Source organism: Alligator sinensis, unplaced genomic scaffold (assembly GCF_000455745.1).
Source record: "Alligator sinensis unplaced genomic scaffold, ASM45574v1 scaffold1398_1, whole genome shotgun sequence".
Lineage (NCBI taxonomy): Eukaryota > Metazoa > Chordata > Crocodylia > Alligatoridae > Alligator > Alligator sinensis.
Window position 1 is genome coordinate 391,609 of NW_005842417.1, and position 14,375 is coordinate 405,983.

Consider the following 14,375-nt stretch of genomic DNA (forward strand, 5'->3'; position numbering starts at 1 on the left):
AATCCCAGCATATTTCTGTCCTGGGGCAGACACAGGCACAACTTGTCCAGGAGCCACTGCAATGTCTGTTCCTAGCCTAAAGCCCATCTTTGTGCTCCTTTCTAGCGACTGGTTTCCATGCAGAGGGAACCCTACGCCACCGCCCTCTTCCCATTTAACTCCTTACCGGAGGAAAGTCCACCTAGGTTGCCTCCAAGGACAAAGGAGGAGAGAGAAGTCAGAACCAAGTTGTAGAGATGAGCACGGACCTCAATATACAACTGCACAGCGTGACTGTAACCACTGTCCTTCCCCAGCCCATCTTCCCGAGCTCCCTTCTTGGAGGTAAGTCTCACCTATTGCCTGCTGACCTGAGCGGGGCTCTCCCCAGGTCGACCTGAGCAGCTGCGGGTCATGGAGACACTCATGCCCATGCCCCCTGGCTAGCCCACCAGATGCAGTCAGACCACACGACTGGGCCAGCTGATCGTAAGCTCTTCCAGGTCCAGGCTGTGCATCATTTTTGGGAGGTACCCAACACACCCCTGCTTGCTAGGAAATAAATACCCTATTTAACCCACAGAGGCACTTCCAATTCCTAGCTCCGCCTGCACTGGGGTGGTGGGTAGACAAGTCATCTCATGCTGCTTGTTTCACAAAGGCACAAATATTCAACCCAAGCATTATTCACTTTCAAATTTCACATCAGTAGGCCTGAAGAGACCCTGCTGAAAGACGACTGGAAATAATGATTTTGATGTGTCAGTTATCCCTTGAGCTTGCATCCAAGTCGTGCAAGACCTGCCTGATGCTAGGTTTCATTACAAACTAAAGTCATTCCAGGATCAGGGGTCAAACCCTAAAGCAACTATGTCCAGCTGAATGGACTTGGAAATGAATCCAAGCTGTATTGTATACGCTGCACAAATCCTTGGGTACAAGGGTTCTTTAAATCAGTAAATTGTACATGTCCTTTTTTTTTTTTTTTAATATACTTTGTAATCATTTGCAATAACTTCTTTTAGCAACAGAATGAGAACTAACCTGGATGGGTATTTTTTTTTTGTATCAAGTCACTGCAAAACCAATGCAGTGAAATTGTCCCAAAGCCAGAAAGCAAAGGTCTGGAAACACTGGCCAATCTCACCCCCCCAAAAAGTAGCTGCCAAAAATTTTGGCGGTTCACCTGCTATAGAGTCCCTGATTCTGCTATACGTGATCTCAACAAAAAGAGGAGATCATTTCAAACAGAAGAACTGGAAGATAATTACCTGTACGGTCAAATATGATTTCTAACACCAGATTGTTTTTTGAAATACAAAAAGTCAGCAAGGGAAGTTGAGGTTGGATATTAGGAATAACTTTCTCATGAGGAGGGTGGTGAAACACTGGAATGGGTTACCCAGAGAGGTGGTGGGATCTCCATCCTTGGAGGTGTTGAAGACCTGGATAGACAAAGCCTCGGCTGGGATGATGTAGTTGGGGCTGGTCCTGCTTGGAGCAGGGGTTGGACTAGATGTGACCTCCTGGGGTCCCTTCCACCCTCCTTTTCTATGTTTCGATGACGTCCCTAGCCTGTACAGGATATAGGGTGCTTGGCCATGTGAAGCCCCGACGTGAAAACATCAGTAACCCACCTGCATCTGTGTGCGCACATGCTGGGTGATGCAAAGCAAATACATGTATGCCTGCATGAGTTTCCTGGGGAAGTCTCATGCCCAAGTCCTGGCCAGCCCAGGCATGATGCACTGCAGTTTTTATTGCAATATACTGTTTCCCAATATGGAAAAACATAAGTGTGGCATCATTGAAGCCACACAGCACTGTACAACTATCATGCCAACAGCAACCTGTCTGCAGACCGCCTGGCATCTCTTCACTCAGCATAAACACTTCACCTATACGAACCCTTGCAAGATTCCCCGCAGGGCAGGGGGCTGGACCCGATGATCTTGCAAGGTCCCTTCCAGCCCTTTACAAGCTATGAATCTTATCCCAATCCCATAAGAGGTGCAATGCCCCAAGTTCCCCCTGAGCTGTAAAAGCTGCCATTTGATCTGGTTTATTGCCCTACAGCACACACTTTACTGCAACACTTTGGCAGATTCTGGCACAATTTAAATTCACAGTGAATTTGTCTCTATTTAGATGAGAGCGACTTCTTCCTAGATCACTACAGCAGCAGGTATTACCTTTTGGTGATAGGATCAAGGACCCTTTTGGAAAAAGGCCCTGTCCTTTTCTGTCAAGCAGCGCTAATAGCTCAAACTGCCAAAAGCTAGAATAAGCCCATTTAAAGTCTCCTGACCCTGTTAGGGAAGAGACTCACTTCTCGTTTGAGAGCCCAAAAACTGCTCTGACTCACGTCTGTGCTCCAGAGCCATAAATAGACAGCGTGCCCAGATGCAACAGCTTGCGTCACAGCTGGGACATGATTTCACATGCTGTGTTTCACCTGGATCGTGCTATTTTGAACGTAACAAGCAAGCAGACAGCCCTGAAAAGAGCAGCTCCCCTGCTCTTCTATGCAGCAGATGCATCCTTTAGGCACGTGCTATCAGTCCAGGAGGCTGGAGGGGCAAATCCGTCCTCCTGATACAGCAGTTACGGGGGGTGTGAACAGTCCTATCTACTCAGCTGCCCCTCAAGGCAGAGAGGCGCTGCAACAGCCTCATGGGCCATTACTGTTGGGAAGCAATGATGCCCAATACCACCAAACCTCAGCACCTTTGCAGTGAGGCACAGCAGCTTCTTGTCTCCTATCATCTCCTTTACTAGAAGGCTTGAGGCCCATAGCAAATCATTAGGAGCACTTGGAAGAGCAGAAGTGGCAAGGGTAGCAAAACGCTGGGAGCACCGCAGCAGATGGGTAAGGAGAAGACCATGATGCCCTGTAGCCCCAATGCCTCTGGCACATTTATGTCCAAGTCAGCTTAAAAAAAATACATTGCAATCAGATAGAGTCCAGAAGAGGACAGGCAAGTGCTTCAGGGCTCCCAGATACTACAGACAGGAGCGTCCTAGAAATGAAAGGATTTTTACTCTTTACTCTGCCTGGTAGAAGGACCTGGCCGCACTAGAGGCAGCCGTCACAAAATATCAGTAAAACCCTCATTTCAATCAAGGCAATGGGAGGTGCCAGCAAGTGCAGTGGAGCTAGAAGTATATCCGGCGTGCTTTGAGAAACGGGGAACACCGGCAATAGCAACAGGACCAAGATACGAGTCACCCCACGTACGCCCGACCTGAAATGGTTCGCTCTTCTTGGAGATTGGCCTTTGATGGAAACAAGCTCAAAGATAACCGGCAAGTGTTGCATGGCGGCACAGTCTAGTTAAGAAGCCGATCATCAGGATCTGAAGCAACCCGTTAGGCTCTTTCCCCGTATGCTGCTGCTATGCAAGTCGGGCAAGTGCAAGCTCACACTGAAAAGTGTGCAGGCAAGAGACGGCTGCTAAACAGGGTTGTGTTTACCTTGAATGCCTTAAAGCAAGAAACCCACAGCAAAAGCCTCCAGTGTCTTTTCTTTTACCTACCCAGCCCCGATGGGACTGGTTTGACGTGAGGAATGGGAGAATATGGTGAAAAGGGGGCAGATGGCAGAACAAGGAGCAATGGGCTCAAGTTGCAGCAAGGGACGTTGAGGTTGGGTATCAGGAAAAACTCTCTCACTAGGAGGCTAGTAAAACACTGGAAGAGGTTACCCAGAGAGGTGGTGGAGACTCCAATCCTTGGAGGGTTTTAAGACCGGGTAGACAAAGCCTTGGCTGGGATGATGCAGTTGGGGCTGGTCCTGCTTGGAGCAGGAGGTTGGACTAGATGTGAAACTCCTGAGATCCTTTCCAGCCCTCATTTTCTATGAATCTAAGAGGTATTGCTAAGATGGTTGGGACCAGCAACGTACCCAGGGATGCTGCAAGGAGAAATAGGGATGCAATAGAGCAGCGGTGACTAGGTAACACCCAACTCTCTTGAAACCCTGTGAGATCTTCTGATGGGAAGCCCTATGCACAAAGCAGCCAGCATCCCCACCTTACAGGGCAATGAAGTGACTTGCCTTTGGTCACCCCAAATGCTAGTGGCAGAGGTAGGGACAGGACCCAGCTTCCTGAGGGCTCGTTGCTCTGTCCGTCATGCTATACTGCATCCTATCTTGTCACCCTAGGTAGGACCAAAAGCAGCCATGTTACTTTAGGAGATACAGCAATGATGACTACCCTCCCGGCAAGCCTCAAACTCCCAGCAGAGTTTTAAACTGTTCACACTTTAGGGCTGGGGCTGTCTTTATACATCTGCTGGTGCAATGCCTGGCACAACAGGACTCTATGTACTATCTTAAAGTGTGAAAGTATCCTGGGTGGGATTTTCAAGAGCACTCAGCATCCACCTAACCCTGCCCCTAACAGAGGCAAGAGTAATATTCCCGCTGACCTTAGTTGGGCCAATATGGAGATTGCTTCTGAAGGCCTGGATCTGGGGTAGGAGTGCAAGGTCTACCCCTTGAAAAGCTGCAGGAACTGGGGGTTACTGTACCCCCAAGGGGCTGGGACATCCTAGATGCAGAATATGTTAAAAACACCAAGACTTTCAGGCATAAGTTTGGACGTAGGGGTCTGAAACCCGAGGTAGGTATTCAGAGGTATAAGGTTCACTGGGTTTGTCTGAGTCAAGACCAGGTGGGCATGGAGCAAAACCCTACAGAAAGCCCTCAAGCTTTGGCTTGGTTTTGTTTCCAAGTACAACTCGCAGTCATGCAAACATCTAAGGCAAGCGCACACCGTGGTCTTCTGGTTGGGGTTTTTCATAGCAGCTTTCAGCATATTTTCCTCCTAAAGTTTATTTCATTCTGCCCCAGCCCAGAGTCTCAAACAAGGCTTAGGTGAGCCTTGAAGCATGGCTTTCACAGCACGGGAAACATGCAGAGAAACCTCATCAATCCAGAGGGAGAAGCAGAAACATCCTTTTCCAGTCATTTTTTGGCTTCCCTTTTCTAATCCGACGGTGCCCACCCACGTGCCCTTCCCGCGGCCTCTGCTCCGGCACCAACCGTGGGTCGCATGCCCTCCACCGTGGCTGGACTTCTCCTCTGTGGAAAGCTTACCTCTGCTCTGCCGGCCCAGCTCTCCTCCGCAGCTACTCCCTGCAGGATGCTTTCTTCTCGGCAGCGAATCGGGAAGTCCCCAGTGAACCAAGGTTGCAGCATAATTCGGCGACTCGCTTCCCGGACCATGTGCTGGGGAGGTGGTCGTTCCCCCAGAAGCCCGTGCTTCCCGGGCAGGCAGTATTTGTCACCCCCAAGCCAGCCCAGGGCACACAACGCTCCCGTCATCTGCTGAGCATCACGAACCACTGCTTCACAGCTGTCCTCTATGGGGCCCTAGCTCTAAGATCCCTAGAGGAGAGCCAGATAGACCCATAAAATAACACGCTTCGCCTTGGACCGCCCGCCTTGCTCAGCTCATCCCTGCCACCCTTAAGCAGCACTGCAGACACCCTGGGGCTGCTGCAGGCTCGGGGCTCCCTGCCCTGCTGCCCTCCCACTGGGACCGCTGTGGCACTGGGGCGGGGAGGCTTGGTGCCATTGCCGGGATCCCCAAGCCACCACGGTGAGGTGTCCCCTGCCTGGCCAGGACACAACTCTGCATCACCGCTGCTGCATGCTGGTGGGCAGGGGGTGTCTCACCGTGGCAGCGTGGGGCTCCCGACAGCAGCACCGAACCTCCCCACCCGGTCCTGCCCCCTGGGTCACAGAGATCATAGATGGCGTCATGCTCAGGAAAAGTTTGGGAAGCACTGTGCTAAAAGGACTGCGGGTGAACACAGACACCCCCGACCTGCTCCCCTCGGGCTTTAGTTGGGTTGCAGATGCATTGAGAGACTACCCTGGTTTGTGCTTGGAAGGTTATTATTTCTTTTTTTTAAATGAGATTTTAGATTTGAGATCTCTAGGCTTCAAAACTGAACGGGACAGGCCAGGGGCAGCCTGCAAGCCAAGCGTCAGTCCTAACTAGCCATGACTTCCCCACCTCCTGCAAAGGCACAAAGCACCTTCAAGGCTGCGGTGCTTTCCATCCTGCATCCCCTCCAAGTCCCAACAGTGCAGCTGGATAGCGACTGCCAGCTGCTGCTTTAAGGGGAGTGAAAGAGCATGCTCTGCTTTAATGAAAAGCTTGCAAGGTAGACCAAGATAAAAAATCCCGTGGTGTTAAATCCTCTTTTCTGCCCACAGCGCCCATATCCTCCTTGCTCTGGTGAACGATGCAACGCTGCATGGTTCGTCTCAACAGGCGCTGGCCATCAGAGCATGGTGGGAAAGCTCCCCAGGCTTAGCTCAATGGTCAGACCCACGGTACGATTGTGGAAAACATCCCGGGAGGCATCAACGCTTCCAAGGGTTGTAAATAACCTGTCTTCAGTACCTCTGCAATCGAGGTGGAGCTTACTGAGCAACTTGGAAGTGATAGGATGGTCAAAGGATGCTGAAAACCGATTGAAATGTTAACCCATTGCTACATAAGGGCTAATATCTAGCTGGGTGTAACCACGTGTTAGCCTGTGGTTGGATGGTCCGATGAGTAACGCATGTCTAAAGGCGTACCTTTCGAGGACGGCTTTGCATTTGTGGTCCCTGGGGTTTATGCCCTTCAGTTGGACCCACCAACAGATAGTGAACAGAGAGGTAACTTGGTTTCTATTTGGTTTTACACACTGGTGAACCTGTAGCAGCCGGTGTGGGAGAAGTGGCAGCGAGCAGGGTGCTCTCATGCTTTAGTCCACCATGCCAGGAGAACCTACAAGTCTTATTCAGTTGAGGTCATTTTGGGGAAGTTTACACCATGATCTCAGGTGCTTGAAAAAAAAAGCCTTCCCATGTATGCCTAGGCTCATCCGTTTGGGTGCACACAGCTTGGTGCAGCCCTGAACCCACATCCTGGCACAGCGCTCAGGCTCTCCCGAGCCAGGAGGGCACCAAGACATTAACACACCACAGCTGCAGACTTGGGAATGGCCACGAGAGAGCAGGGCTTATTTCTTTAGCAGCCTCATCCAGCAAGTGCAAAGACACCGCCTTCAAGATCCCTTCGTGCTTTTTGTAAGGACAGGCTGACAAGTGGATCAGGTTCTTTCCTCCCCGTCTGTCCAAGGCTGCTACAGCACTGGACACCTGCTGCCTCCTCTCCAGGCACGTCTGCATCTCAGCCCAGACAAAGACATCGCTCTGTATGAGGTTCTCTCTCTCATAAGGATATCCTAAGGCTTTAAAGCTTGTAAGTCCCTTTGGCTACCAACCTCCCAGAGCCCAGGGGCAGGTCTAAACAATCAGATTTGCAGCTCTGGGTATTTTCATAAACTACCGGCCACCGAATGGCAAACTAGCGTAGCAAGAGTTGTGGAGTCGCTAGTTTGCATTATACACCGCTCGGCTCTTCTGCGTTTGGGCACAACTTCCTAACGGATTTGCACAGATATTGGTGCCCTCTAGTGCTGTGTACTCACTATTATGAGACAGGTAGCTAGCTGTCGAGCTGGAAGTCAGCCAGAAGGCAAGATAGATATATGCCTTTACGGACAAACTAAATCTCTCTCTTTCTTTCTCAAGCTATCTTATACCAAAGTCAGAAGGCAGGGTAGATATGCACACCTTTATAGAGGACCAAAACATGATTTTTATATTATATATCTAGATCTAGATCTAATCTATCTATAGATCTATAGATACATCTAATATATATATAGATATATTAGATATATATAGATATATTAGATCGATCTCTCTCTCTCCATATATATATATATAGATAGAGATATATAGATCTCTCTCTCTCTCTCTAGAGAGAGAGAGAGAGAGAGAGAGAGAGAGAGAGAGATCTATCTCTATATAGATCTATATCTATATTATATATAGATATATATAGATCTATATATATATATATAAAGATATATATATATAGATATCACATGTACGCACACGTATACATGCACATGTACGCACACGTATAGCACAAGCTTTCGTGAACCCAAGTTCACTTCATGAGATGCTGTGACAGGACAGCAAAGAGCAGAGTGAAGTGGAGCGTGCGACTACAATACAACAGGTAGGAAAGCAGAAGCGGGAGGGAAGAGGGAAAGGAGAAGAGGGAAAGGAGAAGAGGGAGTCTACGAGAGGCATGCAAGGAAATAACCCCCAGGAACAAAGGGGCCACAAATGCTAATCCAGGTAACGAGCATTACAGCCGATTTTACTGTGATTGAGCTGCAAGGGTGATTTTTTTTTTTTTTTTTTAAAGGTGTCTTCTAAATACCCAAACCCCTACTTGGGCTGTTAAATGGACTTACAGCTCAGAGGCACCAATGTGCCAGACTCCCACTGCAAATCCGGCTGCCTGCATCTCCAGAGGATGATTACCACTAGAGGTCTGGCTCCAAACTCCGTAAGGTTTCAAACCAGGAGGGCAACCGGGTTCCCCCGCTTCTGTTACCACCTGGAGGAGCCGTGTGGCACAGCTCCAACACGAGCCATTGCAGTAACCAAGAATAAAGACTTGCTCTGTTCCAGCACAGCTTTTCACGAGCGGGTCAAGCAGCAAGAAACGGGCATGATTTCGATGGGGACCACAGGCTGTTCTAACTCCCTCATCGTAGAGCAGATCGACTTGACACAAGGTAATTTGGAAAGGAGGTCTCCCAGGGCCTCTACAGACCCAGCTGAACGACAAAGTACAGACGCAGCCATCGGAACAGAAGGGTGTTGTCAACCTGACTCCCAAGCGATTGAGGGGGAAGTTCAAAAGCTGCCGCAGGCTCCTATCTGGTGTGGGAGAGGGGAGTTGTGGTTTGGGAACTTCTCTCTTTGGCCAGTGAGCCCAGGACTCCTGGACACGGGCATCGGAGCAGGGAAGACTGCAACTCTGAAGGGCAAGTAGCTGGCACACGTTTCAGAACCACCGAAAATTGCGGATGATGAGAAAAGGAAAGCAGTCTCATTACTATAAAAAGGAAAGCAGTCTCATTACTCTAATGATGCAGGTATTTAAAGCTTTCGACTCTAAGGACGTGCTGAGATCTGGGACAGATAATATTGTTAATGCTTCACTGCTGAACGTTACAGTGGACAGGGGCTGGCGTACACCTTCCAACCCCAGTCCACGGTGGAGAAAGCCTGAAAGCAAAGAGCCTGGAACTAGTCCCCAGTGCCTTGGAAAGCAAGCTTTGGTTCGAAGGTTATTATCAGCTCACGCACTTTGCATAAGGACATGAACATTAAACACCACAACCATTTTGGAGGGGGTGCATGTTGGTGGCACTTGGAGGAACACAGCAGGAGCTAACAGGGCTCTGGGTTTTTTTAATAGATTAAGGATGGAAAGGGCCTAAGCAGTCTGGATCACAGACTGACCATGATAGACCACAGGTCCCGCACCCATTCTAGGACACGAAGGGAGACCGGGAGCTTTCAGATGATTCAACACAAGTGCAGCGGTCGGAGAGGGCCCAGCCTCAATTCTGGGGATGAAAGGGTTAGTGTCAGACGGACCCGGCGAAGAAAAACACCATTCTTCAGAGCTGTGTTGCAGCAAAGGTCTCCAAGCAGGAGGCTGGGATGCAGGGACTAGGCACTGACCAGGACCGGAGCCCTACTGGAAAAAATGAATTTATTTGCACCCTCAGGGGGACATTTTACAGTTTTGCCAGGAATAAAGGCTACACCGCCTGGAAAGAAACTCTTCAGAGAGGTCCGAATATAGGGACTTGGGAGCCTACCTGCCTCCATCACTATGCAATGCTGTACATCTGCCCGCAGCATTCATGCCTCCACCCCAGAGGCATTCAGGACTGAGAAGGGGAGAGGAAGATGTCGTTCCCCTGGAACTCCTTTGAGATCACCTAGCACGAGCCAGGAAGCGGTCGGAGTCCGCGGCGGACTGGGAACGGGGATGGGCGGGGAGCGATGTTTCCGAGCGGCCTGGCGCCAGGTCTAGGGTTCCCCGGCCTGAGCTCTGCTGACTAGGTGCAAGGCAGCAGCCCCAGGATCAGCCAGAGACTCAGGGTGGGAAGCAGAGACCGTGAGTCTCGCACACACCTGAAGGAACCGTGACGATGTCCCCTGGGTTGGGGAGAGGAAGGGAGAGAGAGACAAGGGGAGCCCCAAGGCTAAGCAAGGAGGATCCCAGCCCTGGCACCATCCCAGCTCTGCTCCATCCTTGCTCTGAATTCCTTTCCTAGACTGGCCGGCCTCCTCCTGCGACCTGGTCCCACAGAGCACTTTGCAGGAGGAAACGGGACAAGCAGTTCCCCTTAGCAGGTGGCACGGGTAACCGTGGCACGAGACAAGCATACCCACCTTTTGTACTGGGGTGGGGAGGATGCTGCTTACTGCTATGTACACTACACGCTCCGGTTACACGGGCAGAGACTGGCAGCAGCAGCCGGGCATCCCAGAGGTACTCACGGGACCTTTGGTCGGGAAGTAAGGACAACTGCTCTCAGTTGCCTGCCTGGACTCTTCATACCAACTTAGAAACACACCCAGGAAGTGCCAGGACCCCCTGGCTAACACAAATGCAAGGTTGGTTTGGACTGGGCGCCATTCTGTCGCCTTTTAATATTAACATCCTGTTGTTGCTCAGAAGGGGATCAGGACAAAAGGGAATGTCTCTCTTGGAATAAAAAGCTGTGAAGCATCTGGGGAATGATAGACAATGTTAAAACGTCCAAGCAGACAGAACTCAGGACTTCTTGGGTCCTTGGGCCTTCTTGATTTCCTGTAACAATACACAGAAGTAGAAAGGTCATTTCTTGCCCTCTAATATTATTCCTAAATCCACAGATTTTAAGTCCAGAAAAAGACAGGCGGACCTGCTGAGAAATACGGGCCACTACATTTCACTAGCAACCCTTGTGTCCAGCCTGTCTGGTGCAGCTGAAGAAAAGCTCCTCTTTTAGAAATACATGCCATCTTGATTTAGATCAGTGATTTGCAATCAGGGTGCCATGGCACCCTGGGGTGTCCTGAAATCCTTTCAAGGGTGCTGTGGGATGCCATGCAACATTAGCACTGCCAGATGTGCAAACATGTTTCTCATGACAAACCCAGAGATGCCAAATAGGAATCCACAGTGTCAGAAACATTCAGATACGCTGTGGTCTGAGCTCTTTGCAATAGAATAATTACCCTAGTATTTTCCTGAGTTCATAAAACAAGTGAAAAAGTAAGAGCTGGCTTTCTCCAAGGGCTGCCTTCAGTCTAAAAAAGGTTGAGAAGTGCTGATTTGAGGGCTTCATGTGATCCTACACATCCTTCGGTAAAACTGCCCACGTTACGCTCAGTGTTAAAAATGCATGCCTCTGCTCGTCTGATGCTGTCTGGTTTCAGCCTTCAGGGCTCAGCGTAAGGACACACAGCACACTCACTAGCCATCTCTATTTGCTGCAAAGGAAAACTGGCATGAGCATCCTACCCACCACATTTACTCTGGAGGAAACGCTGTTCTCTGCTCTAGCATCACTTCTGAGGAGGTCAAATATAAATTTGCTCTGAAAAAATTTACTCTGATACAAAGTAGACAGTGGTAATGAGCACATGCAATTCCATTCTGGGGTAGTCCTTTGCTTAAAACTGGCTCCTCTGCCACGTAGTGACCAGGCACTGTTACAGCACCTGCTTTGGGCACCCAGTTTGGGAGAACTCGTTGTCCCTGCTCTTTACAACAGAGTTAAATTATTATTCTGGAGTAAATATGCCATGTGTCTGCACCCTTGCTCCATCTTCATCTCCCAGGTTAGTCTACCATCTAAGCTTCTCCCAGTAGCAGTATTACCTATACTAATGTGTAGTAACTACCTATACTAATACTCCCAAGTAGCAGTACTACCTATACTAATGTGTCTCCAGCTCTGCTCATCAGACAGCCTGGAGAGTGTTATCCCAGACCCTCTGGATTATTAGGGCTGGTTTTAAGGGGTCTGCAAAAAACACTGAGAGCAGATCTCTCTGTGGAGCCCAGAGATCAGTTCACAGCTGAGAGGATGAAACTGCAGCATCCAGAATGCTGCTGGGAACAGACGAGCTCGTTTCCAGGAAGCCACTAATACCTGAACAGCTCTAAATAGGTTTAAAAGGGTGGGTGTGTATCTATGGCAAGAGGCTGAGCATGGGGGATTCTTGCACTTGCAGCCTAGATGTGACACCGACTCCCCCCCATTATTCTGGTCAAGTCACTTATCTTTTTACATCTTAGCTACCCTGCCTGTAAAAGAGGATGACAGTAGCTGATCCTCTTATAGGAGCACTGTGACCCCTCTGCTATTTGTTACAGCTCAGCCAAACATGCCAGCAGCCCAATTACTGAATGCCAGGTGATGTTTTCTGCCTGGTGCAGGGGCCAAAGTTTCCTCTGTTTCTTGGTACTTGTACCCTGACTGAGCTCGTGAAAGTCACTGATCACTTCCTGATGGAGATCAGGGCACTTGGCCCCATGCAATGTTAGAGGACCTGGTGCCTAGCCAAGTCGACTTCTGCCGATAATGATCCCAGATCAGGAAGAAAAGCCACTGCCAATGCACAAGTCAGCAGGGCACTTCAGTTTAACTTTAAGCACCAAAGCCAAAAGTGCATGGTGTTGGGCATGTGCCTCCATATCTCACTCAAGTGGGGACCCTACTGCTACCCACCATTTTGACTGCGCTGGGAAATGGCAGACAAACATACCAAGTCGTTCTCCATTTACAGCAGCCTGTACAGGCAGAGGTGCCCCAGGTGACAGGGGCAACGTGTAGGGGATCCATGTGAACCCCCTACATGGGGCAGGGTACCCCCTGCAAAAAGTCACCGCCAACAGTCCCTGATCGCCCGTCTGCTGCTGACGCTGCCAGCGGCATCTGCAGGAGCTCCCCGCTGCTGCCGGCGCAGCCGTGCCCCCCCAGCCACCAAGGGCACGCGCCGTTCATGCCAGGTTACTTACCTCTGCAAGAATCTCCTTCAGTGTCAAGTAGGCTACTTCTAGGTCGTCATTAATAATGATCAAGTTGAAAAGGCCAGGCTCCTTACCTAGGGAGCCCAAACAAAGCACAACAATTAGGACCCGTGGAAGGGATGGCAGCTCCTTAGACTTCTCCTTTGGGAATTTAAGGCTTGGGGACTTTCTGCATTTTCATTTAGGTCATGCTAAGGGTGCTCTCTGCCAAGTCATTTACTGGGGGAGCATGAAACCTTCTACTTGGGTCACGTCTAGTCCTAGGTGCACATCATGATAGGACCTGTATATAACATAAGCTCATAGGCATTTAGTCAGAAGGCAGGGTAGATATGCAACTTTTATAGACTTACTGAATAATGTATAGGCATATGCATATATATATATATATATAATGTGGAGCAAGAGAGTGAGAGCACATGAGCTTTCATGAACCCAAGTTCTCTTCATCAGTTGCTGTGAAAGGACAGCATTGAGCAGGGCATAGGCATTTAGGCCAGAAGAGCATATTAGGACCATTTACTTTCCTCCTCATTAGCCGACCAAACCTCTACCAGGAATTTCTGCATGTTCTGGTAGATCGAGTGCCTGGCACTCTGCTTATGCTCCCCACAAGAAAGCGAGACTCCATGCAACATCCATTTGCAAACAGGAGTTTGAGCAAAACCAGAGGGAAAGACAACACAGCACAGACTCTGTCAGAGTGGTGGAGGTAGAACAAGAGACAGGACAGGAGTCCAAGACCACAACACCCCCTGCAGCTGACCTCATAACAGAGCCAGGACCAAAAGGTTAATCCTTCACGTTGTGAAACAATGCCCAGAGGTGGAAAATAGTGCTCGAAAACCCCAGAGGCTTTGGAGGAGCAAGAAAGCTGTTAGTCTGTTTCTTATTCCTAAAAGGCCCCCCTGGAAAACTCCACAGGATCCTCCCAGGCCCTGGGAACACAAGGTCGGAAGTGGGGCAGATGGAGGATACTGCAGGCAATGCAAAGGCAGCAGGGGATGCGAGCAGGGGGACACGTCTCCGTGAGGCTCTTGCACTTACTAAGTTCCAAGTCGACATGAGCCGCCTTCAGCCGCTTCTGCAGACTCTCCTCGGTCTCCGTCTGCCTCTCGCGCAGTCTCTTTTCCTAGACCCCAAAGATGGCAAATGTCAGGGCACATCCGAGAGTAAGTTTAGCAAGCAGCCCACACCCTTCCTTGTGCCCTGAAAGTCATTCTGTCACCACCTATGTGGGCTCCCAGTCACTGGTTTCCAACCTGTGTCTACCAGGGTACAGGGAGGGCTCTATAGCTGGTCTGAAGATTGCACGGGGCCCCGATTAAAATAGTGTTTCCAATTAAAATTGTGATGCGGAGGGTGTGGGATGGCCTGTGAGAAACACTGAGTTAGCCCATTGGTTCCAAAAGCTTGGAGACC

At 49.8% G+C, this 14,375-nt stretch overlaps 1 protein-coding gene across 5 annotated transcripts in view; it reads right to left on the reverse strand.

The window, feature by feature from the left end:
* Positions 1 to 9,615: 9,615 nt before the first annotated feature.
* Positions 9,616 to 14,375, reverse strand: part of GUK1 (guanylate kinase 1) — a 27,912-nt gene continuing 23,152 nt past the window's right edge. For all 5 annotated transcript variants that reach the window (XM_006030069.3, XM_025211613.1, XM_025211614.1 and 2 more), the window contains 3 exons: positions 14,001 to 14,085; positions 12,942 to 13,027; positions 9,616 to 10,742 (listed from right to left, as the gene is read on the reverse strand). In XM_006030069.3, coding sequence (XP_006030131.2) covers positions 10,707 to 10,742; positions 12,942 to 13,027; positions 14,001 to 14,085 — 207 coding nt within the window. In that variant the 3' untranslated portion in view covers positions 9,616 to 10,706. The remainder of the gene's footprint in view (positions 10,743 to 12,941; positions 13,028 to 14,000; positions 14,086 to 14,375) is intronic.